The sequence below is a fragment of the Mugil cephalus genome, chromosome 13 (assembly GCF_022458985.1).
Source record: "Mugil cephalus isolate CIBA_MC_2020 chromosome 13, CIBA_Mcephalus_1.1, whole genome shotgun sequence".
Taxonomy (NCBI): Eukaryota; Metazoa; Chordata; class Actinopteri; order Mugiliformes; family Mugilidae; genus Mugil; species Mugil cephalus.
The window spans coordinates 13,408,379-13,434,597 of record NC_061782.1 but is presented as its reverse complement, the minus strand read 5'-3'; the positions used below and the strand labels follow the sequence as shown (position 1 = coordinate 13,434,597).

Sequence of the window (26,219 nt, the reverse complement as noted above, 5' to 3'; positions counted from 1 at the left end):
AAAATTGCAGCTACGACAGGGGAGGTAGGAAGCCAAACATCCACCACTGTGCCACTGTGAAAACACTTAGCAGTATGCAGATTTCCACAGAGGCGAGGGAGGAGTCACGTGTTACATATGTGTGTGTTCACGTGTGCTTGTGTAACCTTTGAAGCTGTAATTGACGTGTTTGTGTGTGCCAGTGATGGTGAGACTGGGTGGCAAGACGGTGGTCCCTCCCTGACTGGTAAACCCGAACAGGAAGAGTAGACCCCCTATTAGCGGGTCCAAATCAGAGGGATCTCCAAGGCCGACAGGAGTAGGAAAGGGACATGAGAAGACAAAAAAAAAAAACAGCTAGGGGTAAGAAAAAACACAGTACTATGGGTGATATATTGGCATTACAATTCATGATGCGCTGTTGTGTATCAGACTAATTAAACTAGACCAGACAGGTGTCCCGGCCTGCGTGCCAACACTTCACAGCTCAGAGGGGCTGTGTGCTAGTGAGAGTGTGTTACAGGACTCTCAGAGACTCTCTGTGGCGGAGCACACTCTCTCTCCCCACCTCTCTAATTACGCAGACCGAGTCGACTCTGCCCTTTCCCACAATCTGTAGAGGAATGAAATAAATACATGCTCTCCAACAATAAACAAGCGCCTTTTCAAACGACAGCACCTCCTCGTGCTCACCCCCCACTGCCGTCTCTGCAGGCTTTCGTAACACGTTTTCTTTAAAACCGGCCATAGGAGCTTGGTCCCTCAAACTGGACGGCAGGTCAAGGGCTTGAGAACGCAGAGCGCTGAGTGGAGGTTAACCTCATTAGATCTAGCGTCAAAGGCTTTTGTCTTAAGGTGGGACAAAATTGACCGTCAGGTAAAACTGCATGCATGTATTCTGCTTAAATCTGATATATAATTGAAATCCTCAGATATCAGATATCCACATGACTTTATAGCTCCAAACATGCAGCCGAAAGTGCTATACTTTAGCCTGGTATAGCCCGCTCAGTTCGTCTTGGAATCTGAGTCTTGTCATACGTCATTTTTCACTGACGCAGATAAAAATAAATCTTTTCATATAGTTGGATGTTCTTACAACAAATCAGAGCAAAAATCCCCTTAATTACTGTTAACTATTCATCCTTAAATCTATTTCCCCTGTCAGTATATAACAGCACTGCTCAGACTTCTCAATTTCATGCTGGCGTCTAGGTTAGTTTTACATTGAAAGACTAAAACAACACTGGGTTCATTTTAAAGGGTACTCCACCAATGTAGTATTGCATCTTTCCTGCTTAATCTGAATCATTTTAAACATCTTAATATATCCTTATTTCAGCCGCTAGCATACAGAAGCTCCCAAATACCAACCATTCCCACATCTATAGTTTGTTATATAGGTTTCTCCTTTAGCCAATCGCTGAAAGGTCACACTTAAACATCACACGTGCACTTGCAGGTGGCATCAGGCCCCAGTTCCTCTCAGTGCGAGCCCTCACCGGTGGTTGCTTTTCCCACACATTCTCTGTACCGATTCCATCTCCCATTAGTCTCTGCGGTTACCGAATCCCTATGCGTCTTTCATGCTAGCCACACAAGTGTCTCCTACGAGTGATGAGAGGGTAACCATGTTCCTCTCCACTCCAGCCTGATTTACAATGTCAGGGCTTAGAGCACCAGAAATGACTTACAGCTTCCTGGTGATTTAAAAAAAAAAAAAAAAGGCGTGTACATGTAATACATAGGATGGTTAAGTTGGTGGCATTCATGTGCAACTCTGCCACCTTGTGGAAGCCAGGAGAACCACATACCACTGCCACAAAACTCATGTAAAAACACACGTAGACACTCACGTTCATGGTTCAAATATGTTTATTAAATATAAAACTCTTTTTTTTGCAGTGCAATAATGATAATACAAAATATTTGGGAGATTAAAATGATTGCAGTGCTATTGCTATAAATGTGTGTATCACAATTAGAAACATTTTCCTGAAATAGTTTGAAATGGGGTCAAGAAACTTAAAAGCACATCAAACATTGAAGGGGAAAACTCGTCCAATTTAAATCTTTTATACAATGAAATTTTAAAATGAAGGTTAAAACAAAAACAGGTACAAAAGTCTACAAAATTAAATGCACTGTGGAGCCAAGTTAAGAGCACCAATTAAACAGAACTGTGAATTTGACACGAGTGCCATCTTCAGTTTTCGCATCTAATTACTTGTTAACATGTTGTAGCCACAATACAGAAACTATTACATGAAAAGCAGAAGTGCAGCATGTGACAGTGTTTGCACCAAATGGTTCTGAATAACATTTACCTCTTAAAGCTGAAAGTAAGCTGAAGCTGGATCCTGACTTATAAAGAATAAAGTTCTACAGCAAGACAAAAGACCAGTATGTTAAAAGAGTTCCCAAGTTGTGTTATACAAAAGAAGAAGAGAAGAAATAGAAAACAAAACATGTATAAATAGGTAAATAAATACTTACTATATGCTGTGCATAGTTTACTAGTTAACGTAGTGTGGACTTAAAACATCTGCAAATATTGTCTAGTGGTTGATACAAATATGTCAATGGGTTTTAAAGCACTGTCTAGTGTTGGAAGTTATGAAAGAACGAGGCTGTTTTTAATGCAGAGCCATCAGATTCTTGAGGTCACTGAAATACTGAAGTGGAGGCCCTAAGGTCATAAACACTGCTTTTCAAAGTTTAAATGTTTATTTTAAAGATGCTCCTGGGAATGTGTGCGCACTGTCAATTCGTCACCTTCCTTTTGCATAGACATAAAGACCTCTGAACTTTTAAAATGTGCACTCAATAATCTAAGGATGAGGAAAAAAAAAAAAAGACTTGCAGTGCTGAAGTGCCTCACGTCTGACATGTTATGCAATCAAGAACAATAAAACCAAAACGTCAGCCTCAAAACCGCAATTAAAGTTCAAACAAAACTTCTCAAAACCCCACGTACTGAATACTGAACACTACAGCCTTCATAAGAGCTCTATTCATTCTTCTGGATTGCACAATATTGTCAGGTGTGGCCACTAAGTTTATGAAGGGCAGAGGGTCCTCCATAGTTTGTCACAGCTCAGCAGACGTGCAGTGACTGTATTCAGTCTTTCAACAAATGGACAGCCAGTTTAAGTAAAGTAAAATACACACTGGATTTAAATTTCCAATTCTTTAAGTCCGACCGCGGCTCTTAAATCAGTTTGCCTATATAAGAGTAAACTAAGGCTACATAGCACAGAATTAAGGCATCTATCAGGGTCTCTAGCTTATTTGCTAAAAAACAAAACCTTATCTGCATAGGGGGAGGTACTGAAAAGCCGAGTACACCCCTTGGTTAGTCTTTGGTCTGGTGGTCAAGTCTGGCACAGTTATCAAAAAGCAGCACTGGAGCCCAGCTTTAACTGCAGACTGAGCAGTTGTGATTAATGGGTACACCTCAAATGTTAAACTCAGTTCATAAACTGTAAGGTCAATTAACTGTATTTTAGAAGTGGAGAGGAACACTGTTTTGTGAAGGCATTTCTAACGTAGGAAGGTGCCCGAGATGATTCCGTTCAAACCGCTGTATATGGCAGAGCCATTACAAGGAAATTTCACTTCCTCCTTATGTGTAACGAAAGACTAGATCACCATGTGCCATAAAGCCCTGCGGATATGAAGATTTTTATTTGAAAAGCTACACCGGGTGATTTTGATGCTCCTCTTGAGTAATATCACCGAGTCTAGTCGTTAGTTTGAATAAAAACCTTCACACTCCCAGTCCTTATAGCACATGAGGGACTATCTCTCACCTAGAGCCCGAGTACTGGCCCTGACCCTTTTCTGGTCCATTCTGCCCCAGTAAATATTATTAGCCCCAAGAACCGTATCCAGTGAGTACCAGTTCCATTGGCACAGCCGGTGCATCCCAGATTCCAGTACACCACAGAGAGGCAGCGAGTAAACGAAGTTCAAGGCTGCCAGGGTTTCCTGTCCTTGCCTTTCTGATCGGGAATGTGTTTGTAATGACATTTGTCCCCAAAATGGCAGCCAGTGGTTCTCCAGAAGTAACACTCATCTCCATTCACGGGGCCGCGTCTTCGAGGTCTGGGCAGAGACACAGAGAACGCACAATCGACTGTAAAAGCAACTCAATCTGCTTTCTATTATGTGATTTCAGTAACTTAGACTGAAGTCACATGCGGCTCAAGTTGTTCTTACCCAGCAGCTACCCCTGCCTGCTGTGTGACAGGGAGACAAGTCTTAAGTGGGAAGGTGGGGACCCTCGGAGCGCGACGGTCCGGATAGCGCACTACTAAACGCGTGTTCTCAATTAAATGACCCTGTGAAAAGAAGCATACTTGCAACTCCTAGCAATGCTTTTTGAACACGAGCACACAATTTGAGAGAAGTAAACCGAACAAGTACTTACATTTAGTTTCTCCATGGCACGGGCTGCCATGGCGGCGTTCTTAAAGTTGACGAAGGCACAAAACCTCTCATGCAGCACACGGATACTCTCTATCTCACCATGCCTACAATGCAACACAATCAAACGACAAATGTATGGCTTGTATAACAAGAAGTTGATTTGCTGATTATCAAATACTGAACCACAGCGGGATCATACATCTTAAAAAGGTCCCGTAGGTGTTTTTCAGTTAACTCTGTTGTCACATTTCCCACCCACAGAGACGGGCAAGGGCTGCTAGAAAAGAAAGAGAGGGGCAAGACCATGAATGAAAGAGGTAAAATGGCAAATTCAGATGCAAACAAATATATATATGTATATGTAAGACAAACCATCACCCACCCTGGTTGCACCCCTGATGAATCTTGGCCCGCAGATGCTGCAACATAAAAAGAGAATAGTCAATAGAATACATAGAAAATCAGCAGTGGGATTTTGACATATCTTATAATAAACAGTTTATTGGTCCTCATCAAAGAGAAAATGCTGGGCCTTCTCACCTCTGACAGCATCAGACACCAGGACAGCCTGCACAGTCGAAAACTTCTCCAGCAGCGCGACACTTTGCATTTCGTCAAAACCGAGCTCCTGAGGACAAAATAGAGGAAAATGGATAAGCAAGATGATTAGTATCTGCAGAATGAAAGTTTAGATGACTTTATGTTTCCCCTCAACTTTAGGAAAAAAATGTTGCTCTTTGGATGTAAATGTGTTTACCATCAACTGCAGCACTTTGCAGTTAAAAAGGTCCATGACGGCCTCCTCACAGTTTTCATCCAATTTCAGAACCTGCTCCATAGCCTTCTCTGCCTCACTGTACCGCTACAACGTAACCACATACATGGATTAGTGAGCAAATTTAACTGTATCGCACGGACTTTAGAATGAAGCTATTCACTAGATATTTTTCCAATTACATGCGGAGGACACAGCGGCCCGTACCCACCTTCATGCCCATGAGAGCACTGCCTTTACGAAAGTGTCCCTTGGGCCAGTCTGGGGAGAGCTGAATGGAGCGTTCAGCATCCTCCAGGGCCTGGGGATACTGCTCCAAGCAGTAATAGCAATAAGAACGATTCCCAAAGAACCTAAAAAAAAAAAAAAAAAAGAGGACTGTGTCACGTGTCTGAGATGCAGATACTCCTTGAGTAATACACTGACCACAGGAGATGTACCTGTAATCCTTTGGGTCACATTTGATGGCTTCTGTAAACATACTGACTGCCTGTGCGTACTGTCCCTCTTGAACCAGCTTAATCCCTTTTTCTGCAGGACATAAAGAACACTTGTAAACAATTCTGTGGTGAGACCGTATCCCATGTCCTCGACTGACCGCAGCGCTGACATGCTTGAACAAGGGATGGTGTAATTAATAACGTCCTTGAGGCCTTTGTGTTTTTGTCTCATCAAACACTATCAAGCGGCTGGTTTTGCAGAAATCACTCCTTACCCGTCAGTGATGCACTTTTCTTGGTCGTGGTGTCAGTTCCATTTGTCTGCAAGTGACAGATTATTTCTATTCATGAGAACGCACACACAGCAACTGTATTAATAGTGTTTGTGGTCCAGAGTCCACTTTTCCCATGCATCAGACTTTGGAACGGAGAAAAATATCAAGACAGGCGATGACGCTAGCTTTCACGCTATCCACATCCTAAAATATCCATTAGCATTCATTCACCTCTCTCCTGGCCTCATTCTCCTTGTTTTCTTTGGACTTGCGACTTGATCCTTTGGGTTTGATATGGCTAGCAGCATTAGCAAAGAAGGCACTGCTCACATCCCACTCAGGCTCCTGTGGGACAGAGAAAAAGCCAAACACATACATCAACATTCAGGTCAACAAGCCAACAGGCTTTCAGTGGAAATACTACACCGACTAATCGTTACTCTTTAATGAACAGAGGTTTCATTCAAACGTAATACACTAGTATAGTACCACTACCTCTTCAGTGGATCTGGCTTGGGTCTTTTGTTGTCCTTTGATTCCTGGTGGAGTCATGACCGGAGGAGTAACACACTTGTGCGAGGCTGCCGACTTCTCCTCTTTCTTCTCCTCTTTTTCTGGCCTTTGTTTCTCCTCTTCAGCGCCAGCCTCTGCTTCTGACTCACTCTCATCCATTTCAGACTCTGGGCCTCCATCATCTTCATCATCATCCTAATGTGTCAGACCACATCAATGTTTAGCTATTTAGGTCAACGTGCAGTGCATACCTTTATCCTATGTGGATAGAATACGACTGTTACCTGTTCAGTGCTGTCATTTTGCTTAATCTGTCCCTGCTTCTTACGTTTTCTGCGGCGCTGAAACAGACCCGGGGTTTTAAACATTAGAAATGTACGACTTTACCCCTTTGCAAATGGCACAGGAGAATTCACATAGTTAAAGCATAGCATAGCAAGCACGAGGCGGAAGGATTTGATTGCTCACCTTCCTCTTGGCTTTGCGTCGCTCTGCCTTCCTTCTGGCCTTCTCCTCCTCACTCAAATCTTCGTCTCCATTTAATGCTTCCTGAGCGAACAGAGACATACACAAGTTGAACGCTGCACTTGACAAATATAGCCCTGAATGTCCTGTCAGTCTGATTTGTTTACCTGTGACAAAACGGCATCGTTGCTTGGGTCAGTTGCTGCGGCGCTACAGTCCATCTGCTCCTCCTGCTGCTGGACAGCGGGGCCTTTCAAGAAAAACACAGCTCGTCATCAGTTTGGATTACTCTCTGCTATTCGATTTTTTATTTTTTTTTTTTCAATTTTTGGGAACCAGGAACATCCTAGTTCCTCAAATGCCCAACACTTGGTTAATTACATTTCCTTACGCTCTCCGTGGAAAGGGAATAGCTCTTCAACAGTGAAAGTGCATAATGTTTGGTTGCTATGAAACCTGAGATGGGCTGCGTGATGGCATTCCCCTCTTTGCTTCTTCTTTCACCTTCTATCAACTACCCAGATTAAACGCGAGCAGAAAGTAAATCTCATAAAGTGAAGAAAGAGTCTCGTTCAAGAACAGAAACACTTTGACTAAAAACTTTGCAGTAATGCAAAGATGAGGGGCCATACATGTCTGCACGTCTACAGGCATGCCAGTCAGTTGGATCTTTTCCTAAATGCTGAACCAAACGACACAGTTGGTTGCTCATATGGAAGACAAACATATTCCTCATTCACATTCAGGTCTAACCACTTTGATAACAAAGCGCTACATTTTTTAAAAACCACTGGGTGGAGACAGGAAAAATTATGTAATGCTTTCTTATTACTTATTACGCCAGGAAATGCTCAGCATGAGACAAATATGCACGGGGAGCAGAGAAATGCTCAGCAAAACTGATTCAAGATGTGTGTTCTTAGTTTTAACAGACAGAAACATTTACTCTAATTTTACCCATGCCACAAGGCCAACACGTAACAAACACACGCACGCACGCACAGTTGCCCGAGGCACTGCTGCATGAGAACGTCTCAGAAAACCGTGGGCTCTCTGCGCATACGTGCGCAAATAAAATCTATGGTGGATTTTAGAACAGGATGGCAGCAGATACATGACAACACAAACCACGCAGGAATCTAGGTTAGTGTCAGGTTTCTATTTGCTCAGCAAAGATTTATAGAGAGTGACAAATCCATACTTGGTAAGTGACTCATGTTGTGACTCGTGAAGCACTGACAAGAGAGTTTGGTGCATTTTTGAGTTGAGGCATACTACGCTTATAATGGACTTCCTCATTCTTTCTCAGGCTCTGGTCAGCGTTTCAGACGGTGCTGATGAATGTGCTCATATTCCTATAATCCTGCTGCCAAAACCATTCCTCCATGTTCCTTCCTTTTTTTTTTCTTTTTTTTTTGGCGCAAACGAACTGTCCTCTTGCTGGCTCTGATAAAGAGTCTCCCAGTGCAGTATGTATCCAAACATACAGCACAAGGAGTTTCAGCTGTTCCCGTCTGGCTCACTGCTCAAATGTCAAGTGACAACCACTGCTCCATCCTTTTAGCTGAATCAGGCTTTTTGTTGAATCTGTACTGTAACAGAATGTCCCGCTAACAAATCCAAGGTCACTGGGCAAAAAGCAACAAAAGAGTCCCTGTTTCTCCCCTTCAGGGAAACTTCCTAAATTAGCGTGGAGTTGAAAGGTGAGCTCTTTCCACAGGAAATTACCAGTGTATCATCACAGACTCAAACTTCTCACAACTTCTCTTTTGATTTATTTTATTTTTTTACTGTTTTTTTTTTCTCAACATGGCATTAAAGAGAAAGATGGCATAATCGTGTCAGTGGTCTTTAAGTGGTTTTGTAAACTCACTAGAGGCACAGGTGTTTACACGCCATTAAAACGTCAAAATGCTAAATGAATCACAGTGAACGGCTCAGAAGCAAAACTGTTTTACAAGGAAACCTGTTGGAAAAGCTGGCATGGAAAAACTGCAAAATGACAGCCCGTGACAGCAAAGAAACGTGAGAACGGAGAAACCTTTGCAGTGTGCTGTCTGTGGTGTTTAAATAGTCAATAGACTTAGATTATATGGTGTCATTAACATCAGTTTTCCGTGGGAGGGCTTAAAGGGGTGTTCCAGGATGTTTCTAATTTAATTTTCACAGAGTCCATAACCTGATCTCCAGCTTGTAACACAGGGATATTAAACACACGCACGGGAAACAAAGAAGAGGAACAACACGCGAGCACATGATAAAGTTTAAGACACGTAACTTTATGCCCACTTGGAACAGGACGACTGGGCGTTCGCTTTTGAGCCAGTGCGACCATACCTATACGCAGCATTACAGGGAACGTAATTATAATAGTCGTGGCCTTTAAAGGGTCCACCTCCTGTAGTATGTGGCCTTTATATAAGTTTGATTTTAAAAAAATCGCTTTGTGAATGTAAAACTCTGCGTGGCAGAGTTTCAGACATTACGACAACTTTATGGTGCCTACTGCGCAAACTTGGAAGTAGTGCAAGCCAGGGTGTAACTGGCGAGAGGGGAACTTCATTGTTTGAGCACGAAGTCAATTTGATGGTCTTCGCGACAAAGACAGCCACGAGATTGTGACATAATGTTGCTAGATAAATCAAACTATTAGATAAGGCTTCGCTGACGCTTCCCCATTATCGCTTTCGGGTTCCGTCTAACTTGTGGTTAGTTGTAAGAAAGTTTTGAACGCGTTTTCTTACCGCTCCCGAGTCCCAGCAGCCTGTATAAATCTCTGGTCAATTTCATGAGCGCAACCATCCAGCATTATCGTCGCAAATATACCGCGGGGGATATCTAAACTACGTGTTTAAAGTCAGCGTGGACACGTTTGTAACATCAGGACAATCTGTATCGAATCTGCGGGAATCTTTGGTGGTTTCATCCACTTCCTGAGCGTCAAAGAGCGACGTCGTACCACCCTGAGCGACGTCTTAAAGGCACAGTGCACCGTTATTATTATCGATGATTGAACAACTCTTATTATCACGAGGAACAACAAAAGGTGTTTGTACAGTATATCTCTGTTATCATGTATTAAAAAATAATGCGTCAATAAAATTACAGACTGATAGAAATATTTCATCATCCCAACATAATATATAATAATGGAATATGATTAATTATGTATTATTAAAGTCAAAAAGGCAGGTCTAACAACAAACAAAAGTCACATTAATATATATTTGTACACTCACCTGTCAGGTCATTAGGTACACCAGTGAAAACAAACGCAGTCTAATCTTAATCCTGCACTAAATTTCAACTTCACAAGGTTTATGGCATCCAAGTGCGTTTTCAATGTGGCGGGCGTGGTTAGTGCTGCACTGGCACATTTTTTATTATTGCTTATTTTGATGACCCCGTTTTGATGACCCCATTTTAGTCAGAGGGCAAAAAGAAACAGAGCAACACTTTGGCCAATTCAATACAGTTAAACAGCATCCCCATGATGATCATGCAATTTAATTATTGCCTTTCTTAGCCACTTTTGGCATAAACTGAACCACTGTCACATGTGCAGAACTGATATATTTGAATGCATTTGTTGTTGTTTTTTTCAGTTTTTCCTGGCGTGGAATTACACAATATGCAAGGTCAACAATGACGTATCAAGCCATTTTTAAGAATCTAAATAGCTGAAAATCTGTTTGATTTCCAATGTGCAATAACACCTATACAGTAATGTCCAGTATGTGTAATTATCACTGTAATATATACAATTGAAGATAAAGTAAATCTTAAATGTCAAAGTATGTACCAGAAGATAAGCTACATTAAATTAAACTGTTATCGGGCGTTAATTCAGTTTTTTAGGCGTCATGTTCACAAGGAAACACTGACCAGTGTCCTAAAGATAAATAGGCCTTTATCACGTCACAGCAGTCGTAGTATTTGGCTTGAACAGACTATGTTAAAATTCAAATGTGAGCCTGCCGAATAAGCACAACTTACAGTAAAAGACACCGACAAAAGCTATATGGAGGAAGAGGGAAATAAATCACATTTGTCTGAACTCATTTAAATTTATTCAAAGTAGCTCGTACAATGTTGGAGTGTCCATCATTTATATCATTAAAAAAGTTTTCATTTCATTGAGAAATCACAGTTAGTCTAAAAATACATTTGCATTCAACGTAAAGGTGTTACTAGTAGTAATTTCTGCTGACTCATTTAGATTACTTCATGAGACATGTCACTCCAGTACTGTGTGTTTTTCTGCTGGGGAGGTTAACACATGGACGAACTACAAGCATCGTGTTTCATCGAGCTTCTTCCTCGTCTCTTAAATCCCAAGTCATTTATATTATTGCATCAACCATTTGGTCCGTATCGTCACAACCAGCCTGTGCACCATAATACGATACAAGCTAAACAAACAGAGTGCTCAAATTTATGTCTCAAAACAATCACATTCACATGAAAGGGAGATTAAACACTGATCAGAGGACACCACACCGGTGCTGTGAGATGCCTTAGTGACGTTTCAGGTCAGCCATGACAGTGAGAGCTGCATTCCAGCCAGGCGAACCCATCACACCCCCGCCTAGAAATCATGAGACATGGAAAAAGTATTAGTCACCGGCACTCTGTGTAGGGAAATCACACACAGTTTGCTCATCCCCTGACATCATCCTCATTTCTTTATCATCAGCGGGGAAGATAAGGTTTGATTCAAAGCTCCAAGGTTCAAATCACTGGCCCCATTACTACACTATGAACAGAAAACAGAAAAATTCAAACAAAAACAAGCACCTGGATGACATCCACTGCCACACAGATAGAGTCCTTTAACTGGTGACCGGTAGTCGGAGAAGGAGGGTAAAGGTCGTGCTATGAAGAGTTGGTCCAGTGACATTGATCCGTGGAAGATATTCTGTCGAAACAAGACCACAAAGTTGTTTTTTCGTTCTCGTTTGCCAATTGTACTTTCTTAGGAAAAGTAGCTTTTCGTGTGTTTAGTGAATGATTTATAACTACGCAGTTATTACTTGATATGAACTTTGATTGTCGCACATGGTTTGTGGTAAAACTGTCTGTAACCATTAACTGGTTACACAACAGGCTGACAGGGAATGACGGAGAGCTGCAGAGGATGCAAATTACTTCCTCATCCACTGAGAAGCTGATTGTGTCAAGCAAATAAGCTGTGTCAACATTCAAATTGCTGCTCGTGTCGTCAGTGTCATACATACCCCTCCGGTAAGCCCAAAGATCCTCTCCAGGTCGGGTGGAGTCAGGACGTCCCTGCCCACCACTGACTTCTTAAACCCCGGGGCATACTGCTCCACCCAGTCAAACACTACACGGGCAGAAACATGAAACAGGTTAATCATACATTTTTCTATATAAAAAAATCTTAATTTGTAACATTTAACACTTGCATGTTTATAAGTATCTTTTTAAACTTATCTTTAAGCACAGTATGTTAGAACTAAATCTGGGAGCAATGCACCCTTTTGGCAGGCTTGGAGCGATAAGAGGATTATTTGGCATTTCTAACCAGTGTCCGCAAAGGCCTCCTTGTCCTGGTCAGTCCACTCTCTTCCTTCTATGTGGTAGGGGGTGAACTGAGTGAACAGCGACACGACATGGGAGCCAGGGGGAGCCAGAGTAGGATCCAACACGGAAGGAATGGTCATCTCTATCATAGGCCTACAGGAAAACAAGAAGGCAATGAGAGACGAGATGGTGGGCAAAGTTTTTTTTTTTTTTTTTTTTTTTAAAGATACATTTGAGAGTTAAAGAACATATTTACTGGTTTGTGACTATTTCTGGTTAAGAGGTTGCTTTCAGTCAGCCGTCTAAATGCAAACAACTTGACTTTCTGATATAAATACACTTCACGAAAAAGCATCCAGCAAGCCAGAGCCCATTGATTCAAGGGTAAGTGTCATATGTATCTAGGACAGGAAGACAGAGGAGAAAAAAAAAAGATTTATTTATTAATAGAATAGATCTAAGACGGTTTTAAGATGTCGAATGCACCTTTAATCTCCAAGTTATGGCTTATGTTTCCACATCACGTAAAGTACATACTGTATGACAAGCTCTTATGTTCAAAGTAAAGGAAAATCTGAGAATAGATAAACTGAACTTATGCGCCCCTAACAAATGTTTACCTCATGCACGCTTAGCTAAGCTCCAAGATGACCTAGTTCCTGGATGTAAATCGTTCTTTCTTGCGTAGAGCAAGTTTTATGTGTTGAAGTGTTCATTTACGGTGAAGTGTGAAGACATACGGTATTTACCTTCCCGAAGGGCGCCCATTTGCGGCCTCTTTGTACGCCGCCTCCAGAACGTCTACACTTTCACAGTTCAGATGAATTGAGCACTGATGGTGGGGTCCGGGTTTGTCATCCGGCGTGGGAGACGCTAGGAAGTTCGGTAGCTTGTCTACTGCCACTGTAACAACAGGTCACACACGATGTTTGCTCTTGCACTTTTCTTTAAATTTCTGTTTGTGGTGCAGCAATTTGTGTGCTAAGCTCTATAAATATTTGAAATACAATTAAGGCAACTCGCAGTGCATGGAATACGGTGTAATTAAAACTGTTTAACTGACTGTTAAATTAAAATTTACAAGGAAGATGAGTCAAAGAAGAAATGCACCATAAAGGATCAGTTACTAGGACAGACTTGCTGTGTGACGAAGCTTTATTTCATAATGCTGTCATTAAAAAGCAGGATTTATAAAGGGCACCACAGAGGCAACTGAAGGGAACTCCAAACACTCTTTGCACAGTTTTATAATACCCCAAACTTTCACTCGCGTGCTTTCTGTTTAAAAAGCTTAGGGAGTAATCAAATCTTACACTTTAATAATATATACAGAACTCTGGTGCCTGATACCCACTCCCATTACAAGTGTGCAACTAGTGGTTACATATACACACAAGACCCAATCCTTTAAGTATGACTTAAGTTTTTTTTTTTTTTTTTTCAGACTTTGTTTCTTTTGAGGCTTACTGCAACTCCAAGGCAGTTTTAATGGTAATGTTTTCTATTGTAGGAGGCAGGCAGGACTTTTGCAGTAGATTCGCAATTACAAAAACATAAAGTACTTACCGTTGATCTTGGTGACAGGAGAGGTGTAATCTATCTGATCTACAGCTTTAATGAACTCTGGAGAAAGGGCATCCTACAATGAAAACAGACGCCAGAATAAACATTGCCTGTTGCTGTGATTACAGCTGGTGTTTACTTTTGTTTTTATTACCTGCGGGGTGAGGTTCTTGAAGGTAACATACGGAGTGGCATTGGATAAAACTACTTTACTGTGGATCTCTGTTCCATCCTTCAGCGCCACTCCCTTGGTAACACCATCTGAACCAACAAGGATTTGTCCTACATCCTGCCAAGGATACGTCATGTTTTTACGTACGTGCATTAATACCCACAAAGAAAACCTCATCGAATTTATATCATTAACCATATTTAGTACCTTCTCAGTGAAAATGTCTACACCGTAAGATCGAGCGGCATTAGCGATAGCCTGAGACACGCCTCCCATGCCTCCCTCCACATAGCCCCAAGCTCCCTTCTCCTCCTCCAGCTCTCCCATCACATGGTGCAAGAGTACATACCTTCGAGGCAAGACAATGAAATCAGTTCTTTTGTGAGGTCAGAGTTTGATTTTGCTGAGTCACACCCGTAATTGTGAGTGTTTGCACACCGCAGGGAGCAGCAAAATGTGTCTCACCCGCTACCGGGATTACTAGGACTGGTCATGGCTCCTATCACGCCGTCAGTCGCCAGCGTTGCTCTCAGAGGCTCCGACTCGAACCACTGAGTGAGAATCTATGACACGAAAGTAGAGGTGATGCACCCATAAAAACGGAAAGCAATGCCAAAACTTTGTGCTCGCCACCACAAACCTTCATTATTGGCGCCGTTATAATCTCATAAAAGTCTGGAATGTTTTTGCCCAGTTTTAGACCTATAAATTGAAAACATCCCGAGTCACTCAACTCTGACATTTAAAACCGTGATAAAAAGTAATTTTTTTTAGGGCATGCATACATTAACGCACCACATTTGACGATAGGCATCAGTGTTTTAGCTGCAGCCAGCCTCTGCCTTAGTGATCCAGTGGTGACACCTGGAATATCAGCAGGTACAGCGTCCAGGAGAGGGGTGATAGCTCCCGATAGCTTTTCAAGGTGCGCAACAAATTCTGGATAAGCCTAAGGGCACATGTCAAAGAAAGGGCCAAGACGTCAGTGAGCATTATGCATGAAGAAAAAACACAAGGAGAAGTAAAAGTCAACATAATTACCTTAGCATCCTTCTGTGAGAACTTGCCGATCTCTTTCAGGTTCATGGAGAGATCTGAGCCCAGGGTGAGAGACCTTGGTGGGGCACCTCCCACCCCTTCCTCCAGCATGGGAGTGTAAGCGTGGGGGTTTCTGCCATACACCTTCAGCCCGTGTTTCTGAGGGAAACAAAGATTGAAAGTACACAAGTAAAACAAAGAGTTGCAATCCCTGTCTATTCAGGTTGGCCAGAACTTGTTTGTCTCTATCACGTCTGTGTGTACCTTTAGCTCCAGTTCAGTGTATATGTGGGGTCGCAACAAACTGAGCAAATAGGAGCACCTGGAGAAGCGGAAACCTGTGTAAAAGAGAGTTATTTCTCTCAAAGATATAAAATTACAATTAAAGAAACAGACTTTTCCCCAAACCACAGATTGATAGAGTTTGATAGTGTAGTCCCTTATAAACCTAAAATTCGCCTAAAATGTATATAAATATAAAAATACTTCTCAATTAAAGGATTTAGATAAAATCTGATTTATTTATTTTTTTGATAATTCTGCTAGATAGAAATAAATCATGTGTTTTTGCGTTCTGCACATTACAGTTACATTGCATAATATTTATTTGATATTTATTTGCATTCAGAGGCCTTCCTACCAGGGAAGATCTCCTCTGAAACAGCTGCCCCTCCCAGCACGTGCCTCCGCTCCAACACTGCTGTCTTCAGTCCTCCCTTCTGAAGATAGGCTGCCTAAACGCACAGAGGCATCACCTTTACCCTTTTGCTATAACATGCACATGATGTATTGCAACATACTGTGCAATAACGTATTGGGAAACATGCATGCACTCACTGCCACCAGTCCATTGTGTCCTGGAATAAAGTAGAAACCACGTCAGTACAATATTTATTTCTCATAGAACTGATAGACATTACAAAGATCTTTGCATGAAATCCTGATTCCTCTTTTGGCACCTAATGCAATCCGCTCTGTTAATTTTTACAGAAAGTTCAACGACTCCAACATTTATGATTAAACAGTAGTTGCACAAGCACAACCAATCACAGCGCCCGTTCTACTTTAATAAGAGGGATGTATTTTTTAATTTCTACTAATAACTGAGCTGCAGCATTAGATTACTTTTGCAAGATGAGGTACGGCCTGCACTTTTTTTTAAAGACTTTCTGCGCTTTTTAAAGACCGTGCACGGTTCTCACCTCCACCGATGACCAGCGCGTCATAGTGGGATTTTAAGTATGTGTGACTCGACCTGGATCCAGTCACAGTCCCCACAAGCGTTGCAGCCCGTCGCCCTCGATCAGTCCACACCGCCGCAGCCATGATTTTAATTTTTTTTTTTTTATTCCCCGCCCCCCTTTTTCTCCCTATAGAGCTGCCTCCAGTAGATCCGTTTCCTGTGACTGTGCTCCACCTTTTTAGTAAACTACTTTGAGTTTAGGGGCGGGAAACCGATACAACGGTATTCGAGGGACTTTTGATTTTCATTCGAAGCAGTTACATATTTGCAAATTGATGTGAAAGTTTTAATGTGTCGATCCATTACTGCAGCCGCGGCAAAATTACGTATCCATTACGCACAGATCGACTTGATTATTTGCACGATAGTCAAGTTTTGTAGTCACGTCTGTAGAGTTATACTTTGTTGCGACTATGATGTCCCTGTCATAATACTAGTGACCTGTGGGTTACGTCCCCTGAATAAAAACGACAAATGCAGCGGACTTGATAAGATTAGTTACTTACAGCTAACGATAACACCAAATAAAAGGAATAAGGAAAAAGTTTAAGTAATCATGCTGTCATTCTGATGCTATCCATTAGGTGGCGCAGTTGCTCCATAATATTCCCTGTGTATACCATGTCCACTAGGATCACTTACTTATCAGTAGTTAGTGAAAGCTCGTTTATTCTACATCATATTGGCATATTGTTTTTGACTAAATATTTTCAACAGCTTAAGAGCAACGACGAATTTATATCTTATTGATTAACCGCTTATTGGAATCTGCAAATTACTAAATGTGCATGTGAATAACAGTATTTGCTCCACAATGCTTCTTTTTAAAAGTGTGAGTGACACGGAAGGAACGTTTACTAACAGAAATGCCTTTTAAGGCATCTTTTCTTTGCTGGTTTGGAGCTGAGCTCCGGCCATCTCACGGTAAGGGCCCATCTTAAGAGTTTAAAGATGAGCTCTTAACACAGAATTGTTTCCTAGTGCTGCTGTTGAAGATGTCATGTTGGCCTAGTGGTTCATTTACCACGTGTTAATGAGATAAGAGGCCATAGATTTTACCGTGGGCCTATAAGCAGCTGCCCAGGGAATAGACAGAGCCAGAGAAGGAAATTGTCTGCAGGGATTTATGGAAGGGATGGTGTTAATTGACGCAAAAACAACCAAACACAGCAGAACATAAGCAAGTTAGCGTCTCATCTTGTCTATATAATGTGGATTTTGGACTATGTTTTGCTTAGACAGTGTAAAACAATTCCTGAGGTTTGTATAGACTGTGCACTCTCTTGTTAGAGGGAATTAAATGTGGTGTTATGGTGATCTAGAGTTTCCCGCTAGACCTAACATGCCTCTCCCCTGGTGTATTAGAGTAGCATTAGTTTCAGGGAAGAGAAATGATCCTGATACACTGTCTGCTTGGTTTTCCTTTAAGGAACGTCTGCGGACAACAGCCAATCAACCATAACAAGATCAGAAGATCTAGGCAGGAGATTTTGTTCTTGTAAGCAGAAATTAACACTTCATTCCCCTTTGTCGGCAGAAATTCAACACTACAGCCCTTCGAGGCTCTCCCAGGCAATAAAGGGGAAAATTCAATTACGTTATAACAGCTCCGCACCAAAACACAATTACCCCATTTTCTGGAAAAAATGTGATCCTTTATGCCTCCAGACAGACAGGTTCACTGAAAAAGATGTGAGGCCTCTCAGCATTCATAATGAAAAAATCATGAATTTATTCATCTCATACCATCTCACAGCAGTCCATAAAAGGTGTTAGGTTAGGTTAGGGAGTAGAATGAACATTTCAGTGTCTTATTAGGTTATTTCCTTAAAAACAATGAAGTCAGCCTTTGCCAGGTCAAGATATGGTCGCATTTGGATGGTGAAAAAACAAACAAAAACAAAACAAGTTAGCTTTGCATCAGTTTTATCATGTGACAAAAAAAGGACAACTGATTCAAATTGTAATAACATGGTTGATGTAAAATTGCTTGAGGTATAATATACTTGGAGCCATGAGTGACAAGAAAAAGCACTATGTTTAAATGATTTATTAAGTCATTCATGAAGATAAATAAACTAATCACTTACAAATGTTGTTACATCATGAATTACACATTTTAGATCTGAAAAGAATATATGTAAAAGTATATGTTTCTTCTTTTAAAAAAACTATTGGAAAATTGTCTATAAACAATTACTAAAGCTCTTTTGTCTGATTAATACCTTTACATAATGATGTTTTTTTGTTGCCAATGTTATAATTTGGGTTAAGATGCAATGAAGCATGAATACAGAGTAAATAGGCCATAAAAGCCTGAAATAAATACATATATATATTGTGGAAATATACTCTAAATAAAGCATTTCATACACAACTACTCTCCAGTTATTATCTGTGTGAAAATCACTGAACTGAGTTACAGGTGGAAGTTTTCATAAATTTGCAACACAGTTGTTGTTATTCAGTTTTTTGTATTTATAGCACGATTTTGACCATAGTTGATTACATACACACTGAGAGCAGAATGAAATAGTACATATCAAACTGTCCTATGTGTCCTCTCACATAATCTAAATAATCACATCGTCGTAAACACAGTAAATTTATAATCTCGTGTGAGGACACACTGGTGTCAGTTTGGATTACATGGACAGTAAACACCACAAATGACACGAGAAATAAAGCTCTGATAAGTGAAAATTCCAGTAAAGCCTGAGCAGAAAGCATGTTGTTTGCTGCACAGAAATCTAAAAACAACTCCAAAGCGATTCTATAGAAAGCTTTCACAGAAGGTGCCAACACAATCTGTCCAGTGCCAAATTTGAAGTCTTCACCAAAACCTAATCAAGAGTGACATGCTTATTAACCAATAGGGCGAGTAGGACTTGGCTATTGCAACCAATCAGAGACCACTTCCGCATCGCGGCCTGGTGGTGGCGGGGCTCGGTGTGCATTTGTCCGCCTCGGCCTGTCTTGCTGGGAAGGGTAGAGAGGCGGGGACGGTAGGGTGTAGCAAGGTAGAAGACGTGAAACCACCCCAAGGGAATGTAAAAGTTTTGAAGGCTGAAATCTCCCGCGAGACGCAAGACGGACAGACCTGCATTAATCACATCGTTTCTCATGGAAGCAGATGGATTCGTGAGGAGGCGTCGGATGACAGCGGAGACTGCAGGCAACGATCCCGGGGTTGCTGGAGCCTCTGCCGGGGCAGAAGTTAGATGGCTGGGGGGCAGATTCTGGGGTGTTTCAGAAAGCATCGTGGGAAGCCTGACACCCCGGATCGGAGGCGAAGCGGAGCTGCAGACTGTCGAGTTTAGCCGCAGTGCACAGGATGCACAGACAGAGGACTGTGAACCAGACTATGAGGGTTTGCCACAGGGAGCCTCCACTAGCACCCACATGTTGGCTGGAGCCGTGGCCGGGATCATGGAGCACTGCCTCATGTTCCCCATCGACTGTGTTAAGGTAGCATGGCCCGCCAGGTCACCACCTGAGCCTCCGCTTTAAACTAATGTTGAACGCCCTCACAACGAAGTCCATGTTGTGTGTTCCTCGTATAATTATTATTATTATTCTTGTAGCGAGCATGCATGTTAGCTTAGCTCGGCTGTGAGGACAAGGTCAGTTATGGCTCCACATCCCTGTGAGCTAACACGTTAGCATGCTGCTAGAGAGTCACTTTGAATAACATTAGCTGCATTAGCAGCATTTAAGCACCTAGTGAAATATTGGCCGGCTCAGTGCGCGGCTAACACCGCACTGTCACACCGAGCTTGGTGTATTGTTATGTAACTGTTTACAAGTCGGGCAAAGTGGTGTCAAACTCACGACGCAAACCACTTAGTTATTCAAACTACATCAACAGCTACGGGGAAACCAAAGCCGCACACTCTGCTTACAAAAACACGTCTGGGTTAATGTTGACTCACCCAACTTAACGCCCTTCCTGCTACTATTATTGCAAGACACACTAGAATGAATTACACCGCAGTTTGGGGGCAGTTTGGCCCCTCAGATTGGGGCTAAAGTGGACCATCTGTTTGTCTGTGAAGGTTCTCAGTCATCCAGATGATGGTATATCAGGAAAGCATTAAAATAAATAAAGCAACTGGACTTGTTGAGTTTAGAGAAGACATTTCTCAACTCATCCGAGGAACTTCTTCAATAATAAGGAAATGGTGGGAAGTTTGAGGTTCAAGTAGGGAAGTCTGTGGGTAAAAACCCATCAGAAACTTGCTTACAGTCCCCCCACCCCCCAACGATGGGTAAGTATATCTAGCCATTAACGGAAATTAGTTGCATAGACTCACTGAGTTCCCTATTTAAACCTCAAACTCCCCACCAGTCCCCTAAACCCGACGAAGCTAGTTTGATGACGCGTGGTGAAACATCTTCTCCAAATGCAATAAGTCCAGTTCCTTTTTTTATTTTATTATTTTTGGATGGAGCATGTCTTGCTCTGAGGCCTACTGCCTCCCCCCCACACACACACACACACACCAAGGGATGATTGTTTGCAAAGGTCTTTTTCGATCACATGTTGCCTCACCGGGCGAGCTCTTATCATGTGCTCTGTTATGTATGAGCAAGCTCCATTTTGAGTTTACTGTCAACATACGTAAGGAGGCTCGGGCCCATTGCCCCCCCTCCAGGCCTGCGGCCCTGCCCTTTCGATCGATTGTTTTTGTATTACGGTGACAAAGAAGTCCCTATAGTCAGCTGTCCATGTCAGGTTGACGAGCCGCTCATACGCCCGTGCTTCATCGATGTCTCCTCCACCTGCAGTGAAGCTCCGTCACAGCCCTGAACGAGGACGAGGCCGGTGTTTACAGAGCCTCCCGGCTCGCAAAGCGACTGCGTAGTTAATGCAAACAACAAAATTAATTCTGCTCCGCCTGACTTGTGATGAAGGAAACCTAGAGTTACGGCTAAAATAAACTAGCAGCGAACTGATTGTGTGCGTACAGTAGCCGCCTCTCCATTTTGAGCAACTCCCCTATACCAAAGAAAGGCTTTTTCCTCCGCTGAGATAATCTTCTCACTTAAAAGATTGTTATGTAATTACAGTTTAGAATAGGCTGTCATTCATTCGTTTATCTTAAATCCCAGTAATTAACTGGATTTGAAGACGCGTGCTCCATTTGTAGTCTGTTGTACTCTGTTTGTGTCTGCACTGTGCACCTATATATATATTTTCAATATATTCAAACACAGGCTATATACATGAAAACCTCCCCAAAAGCCAAGGCCTCTGCGAATATTCATGTATCGTACAACTGCGAATGAATGAGGAGGGTAGAGAGTGTGCAGGGCTGATACTGCCGTTATCTAGCTCTCTGGGCCCTGCATTCCACAGCTGTAATAAAGAGTGTCATGAGGCCATGTTTGTGCTCTCCTACTGCAGTGCATTGACTCACAGTGGGGGGTGGGGTGGGGGGTGAGGTTGTCCATTCGTCTGGAAGTTCGGTATTTGAGGGGTTATGACGTGGTGTTCCTTGTAGGCGGGACGCCCAGTCCATGGCGGGGACTCCCACTCTAAATGTCAAGTAGCGCGTGACTGAAACATTGATCTGGCGTGTTTCTAATCTTTCGTTTACCTCACCGTGCACGGCGGTACGACGGCGCTACGGAGGGCTTTGGTGTTGATGACGAAAAATATGCTGAGCAGCCACAAATGTTGGCTACTGTCGCTCATGTTCGTGCTTTGTCTTTGCCCCTTCAACAGAAAAGACTGGACAAGAGTTAATGTGTGTCTTGTCTGTCTGACTCTGCTCTGGTTGTTCCCTTTCTGGTTCAATCCAATCAATTAGCATTTTAACTAAGCGTACCCTCCCGGGGCTGTTGGCCTGTCGGAGCGCTGCACGCATGTCCCCTGTGACTGTGGCTTCTGCTTCGCTTGAATCTGGCAGATCCGCCACTATGCAGACGGAGAGCCAGGAAAACGGACACAAACAAAGTTTCGTAAATCAGTCTTTAGGAGGAAGACAAAAAGGTGTACTTCAGGGTCAGTGGGACAAGAGGCTTAGAGGAAGTCTGCTTATGTCCCCTTGTGACCTTGGAGCTTGTAACGCCATACTTCCTTCTATTCAATTATGTATGTACACCAACATACGCCACACACAATGTCGAACGTCTCGTTTCCCCCATTAGACCCCTTGTTCACAGTATATTTTGTTCAAGAATCTTTTTACCGTGCTATTCTTTGCTGTAACAACACAACTTTCTACTGTTTTGCCTTCTACTATCTTTGGCACACGTGGCTGAAGTTGAACGTTTCTACTTTCTGTCGTTTGTTTTTGGTCTCCAGACACGGATGCAGAGCCTCCAGCCCGACCCCGCAGCCCGTTACAGGAACGTGATGGATGCCCTGCGCCGAATCGTAGCCACGGAGGGAGTGTGGCGACCAATGAGAGGCCTGAACGCCACGGCTATTGGGGCGGGGCCCGCCCACGCCCTCTATTTTGCCAGCTATGAGAAACTCAAAAAGACTCTAAGTGATGTCATTCATCCAGGGGCTAACAGTCATTTGGCTAATGGTACCATAAAACATACATAAGTCATACTGTGAATGTACAGATCATGCATACTGTAAGATAGGTTGATATGTAGGACTGGTCCAACTCCAAGCCTAATGTGTATTATATGATTATATGACCAGTCCAAAAAAAACAAACAAAAAAAATGGCAGGTTTTCAAGTCCAGTGACTTGACTTTTACAGTTGTATACTGCAAAGAAGTGACAGAAGTCAACCTCTCACTAGCTTTTAGTGAAGGTTAGTTTTATATGATCGACTTCAGCAAACTCCTCTGAGATTCAAGCTCAGTTCATTTTGGAAGCCTCGTTCTGAATATCAACCTTTTCCTCATTCCCTGTTCTCCTGCTCTCTCTTTTCCCTCTTTTCCAGTTTAGTGGGAGGCGGGGTAAGTCCTATTTCTCCCATCTCATCCGCTCTTTCCGCAGTTTTACTTTTAAATGGGTTCGGGTTAAAATCTTTTCAAAGGAGCAGTAAACCTGCTCGCCCACTAGATGTCTCTCTTTGCTCAGGTTTGGATGTTTTGGTTTCCACCTGTGCAGAATATGCAATAAATCTGCTGTTATTGTTTTGAGCGCGACGTTTTCGGCCTTTAATACTTAACATTCGAGGCTGAGACACGACGAAACGGGCTCTGCTGCAGCTTTCTCCTCCGCGGCCTCTGCCTTTCTCCTTGTTCTCCGCAATTCTCCCAATGTGTTGTAATTTGTGAGTGTGTTTGTTGCAGGGGCAGCTGGGTGCGTGGCCACGCTGCTTCACGACGCAGCCATGAACCCATCCGAAGGTGAGGCCGACGTTTTATGGTACAGCGTCGCGTAATTAAGATGAAACGAGATTTTCTCCTTCAAAACAAACGTTTTAGGTTTCCGTGGAGAATCGTACAGGTGTCGCGCCTGAGCCAACCCTCTTCACATTTTGGCCTCGACTCTGCAGTCTCACGCACTGTCTTTCACAGCTGTCTCTGGCCCACCTGCCCAAACATGTCAGTAGAAGGACACTGGCCTGAGTTCTCGTCTGCAGCTGTTGGATGCGGCGCAGCTGCCTGAGCTATTAAAATGTTTCTGCGTGTTTATTAAGACTTCATATCCTTTAGATGACATTTGTTTTGCAGGTATTAGCTTGATAATTTATGTTGTTGTTTTTTTTTTTTTCCATGTCCTTCGCCTTCGTACACCGACCCTGGACATATTTGGACCTCTTCTTTCTGAAACGCCTCCAGTTGTGAAGCAGCGCATGCAGATGTATAATTCGCCCTACCGTGGCGTGTTGGACTGTGTACGCGCCACTTGGCAGAAAGAGGGCCCGGCTGCGTTCTACCGCAGCTACACCACCCAGCTCACCATGAACGTGCCCTTCCAGGCCCTCCACTTCATGACCTACGAGTACCTCCAGGAGCTGCTCAACCCCCACAGACAGTACAATCCCTCGTCCCACATGTTGTCCGGGGCGCTGGCCGGAGCGATCGCGGCCGCCGCCACGACGCCTCTGGACGTCTGCAAGACCCTGCTCAACACCCAGGAGTCCCTGACCCTCGGCTCCCCGGCCCCGAGCCAAGGCCTCGCCAAAGGCCAAGGAGCCCACAGACATATCTCAGGCCTGGCCCACGCCTTCCGGACGGTTTACAGGCTGGGCGGCCTGCAGGGCTTCTTCAAGGGAGTCCAAGCGAGGGTCATCTACCAGATGCCCTCAACAGCCATCAGCTGGTCGGTCTACGAGTTCTTTAAGTACGGACTCACCAAACACCAGCACGACAAGAGGAGAGCGCAGCACATGGAGGCTGAGATGTAGAAGCTGCCTCGATTTAATCTCCTCTAATATTCTCTGCGTGGAGATGTTAATGCGCACATAGTATCTGACTAAAAATCCACCTCAGTCGTCCCATCTCTGTCAGGCATAGCTGATAAGAAAGACATCTTCAAAGGCAGTTCGAGCAATTATATTTCTGTACCACTATTCCTAGAGTACTCGCCTCTCTTAGGAGAAATCATCTACACAGTATTATATACCTAGTTCACCTGAGACTTTTAAGCTGTTCGAGTAATCATCATGTCTGAGGAGAAATGTGAACAAGTCACAAGTTAGGGTAGTCAGCAGAGGGCGGTAGTGTTACTTTGTTAACTCTCGTTCCATAAACTTTGCTGTTCAACGACCTGAGCTTTGAGTCTGCAGACAAAGACGACTCGTAACTGATCCAGACCCCTCAAGACGGAGAGAAGACTTTGATAAGTCCTTTATCCAGAATGTATCAGTTATTTTTTATCCACACAAAATAATTCAGCCATTTTGTACCCAAAGAAAATGAAGGGAATGTCAGCACATTGAATTTATCACACCCGGCCGAACTGGAAGTTGTTGAGAGGAGAAGTAAATAACTTAACTCGGCTCTGGATCAGGGTTGCCTATTGGTTTTGCCGTCAGATGCGACTAACCATTTTTTTTTTTATCTTAATTGAATGTCAGGTCAAAGTTCAAGAGGATTTAATTGGACAGAAATCTACCAATTTTAAGTAGGTTTGAGGTATCGGGTGTATGTTTAATTTATTTTTCAGTCCATTGTTTTTTTTTTTCTCCCCTATACTTCATTTACCTGTTTGACAGAGCAGACAATGTCCATTTCTGTGCATCAGCTGTAGCTTCCAGTGAACTACTGAGTTTCAATATTTGTGCTCAACAGCAAAGATTCAAAACACTGTGCCCAAAGGATGACTTAAACTATCAAGGGGTTATATATATATATATATATATATATATATCTCCCCCCAATCTGTATGTCTGTACCCACAGTGAGTACTTAAATGGAAGCTGTCGTTCTTATTGATTGATGTCTGATTGTTTCTGACACTGAATTGCACTCGTTGAATAAAGACTTCAGCGGCGGTGGCCCTGCTCGCCGCTCATAAAACACGTAAGCCCCACTTTGTCTTCAGCTGTTTCTGAGAATGTTTTGCCAGCTACTCGGAGATGACGCTGCATATTCGCGGATCAAAAGACGCTCAACCTGGGTGTGTAGTGGTGATTTAAAGTCTTTTGTTTTCCAGCACAATAGAAATGAAAGAATGGAGCGGATGAAAAACGGGAGGGGATGCCCGGAGCCACATCTGTACCGCCAGAGACGCGCTGGGAGCTTGCGCTTGCTTTCAGGTATTTATTTTTCAGTTTGAGGCAGGTACAGTTGTTTAGTCTCGCGCACAGGTGCGGATTTCAACTTTGCCCCTCGTGATGTGAAAACGCAACTTGAACTTGTG

The 26,219-nt window shown here is 42.9% G+C and overlaps 3 protein-coding genes across 5 annotated transcripts; 1 reads left to right on the top strand and 2 right to left on the bottom strand.

The window, feature by feature from the left end:
• Positions 1-1,836: 1,836 nt before the first annotated feature.
• Positions 1,837-9,817, bottom strand: zgc:123010 (uncharacterized protein LOC641500 homolog). 3 transcript variants are annotated; one of them, XM_047603426.1, is made up of 16 exons: positions 9,623-9,817; positions 7,046-7,128; positions 6,882-6,962; positions 6,698-6,754; positions 6,393-6,608; positions 6,132-6,245; positions 5,901-5,946; positions 5,626-5,716; positions 5,397-5,538; positions 5,168-5,272; positions 4,951-5,038; positions 4,793-4,829; positions 4,610-4,687; positions 4,412-4,514; positions 4,201-4,322; positions 1,837-4,086 (listed from the first exon to the last, which is right to left on the bottom strand). In XM_047603426.1, exons 1-16 carry the CDS (start codon positions 9,678-9,680, stop codon positions 3,951-3,953), a joined length of 1,557 nt encoding a protein of 518 aa, XP_047459382.1. In that variant the 5' UTR covers positions 9,681-9,817; the 3' UTR covers positions 1,837-3,950. The 3 variants fall into 3 exon arrangements, with proteins under 3 accessions (XP_047459382.1, XP_047459383.1, XP_047459384.1); XM_047603427.1 differs by having other exon boundaries at positions 4,610-4,684; XM_047603428.1 differs by having other exon boundaries at positions 6,396-6,608; positions 9,623-9,816.
• Positions 9,818-10,771: 954 nt separating this feature from the next.
• pyroxd2 (pyridine nucleotide-disulphide oxidoreductase domain 2) lies at positions 10,772-16,560 on the bottom strand. Its single transcript, XM_047602170.1, has 16 exons — positions 16,398-16,560; positions 16,033-16,052; positions 15,836-15,929; positions 15,460-15,533; positions 15,199-15,354; positions 14,953-15,106; positions 14,798-14,859; positions 14,623-14,720; positions 14,365-14,506; positions 14,140-14,274; positions 13,989-14,061; positions 13,172-13,325; positions 12,424-12,575; positions 12,116-12,222; positions 11,676-11,796; positions 10,772-11,466 (listed from the first exon to the last, which is right to left on the bottom strand). The coding sequence occupies exons 1-16, from the start codon at positions 16,519-16,521 to the stop codon at positions 11,396-11,398; spliced, it is 1,737 nt and encodes a 578-aa protein (XP_047458126.1). The 5' UTR covers positions 16,522-16,560; the 3' UTR covers positions 10,772-11,395.
• A 2,811-nt stretch (positions 16,561-19,371) lies between these two features.
• Positions 19,372-25,883, top strand: slc25a28 (solute carrier family 25 member 28). The gene is made up of 4 exons (XM_047603231.1): positions 19,372-19,906; positions 22,749-22,977; positions 23,702-23,758; positions 24,194-25,883. The coding sequence occupies exons 1-4, from the start codon at positions 19,562-19,564 to the stop codon at positions 24,760-24,762; spliced, it is 1,200 nt and encodes a 399-aa protein (XP_047459187.1). The 5' UTR covers positions 19,372-19,561; the 3' UTR covers positions 24,763-25,883.
• The last annotated feature ends 336 nt before the right edge of the window (positions 25,884-26,219 follow it).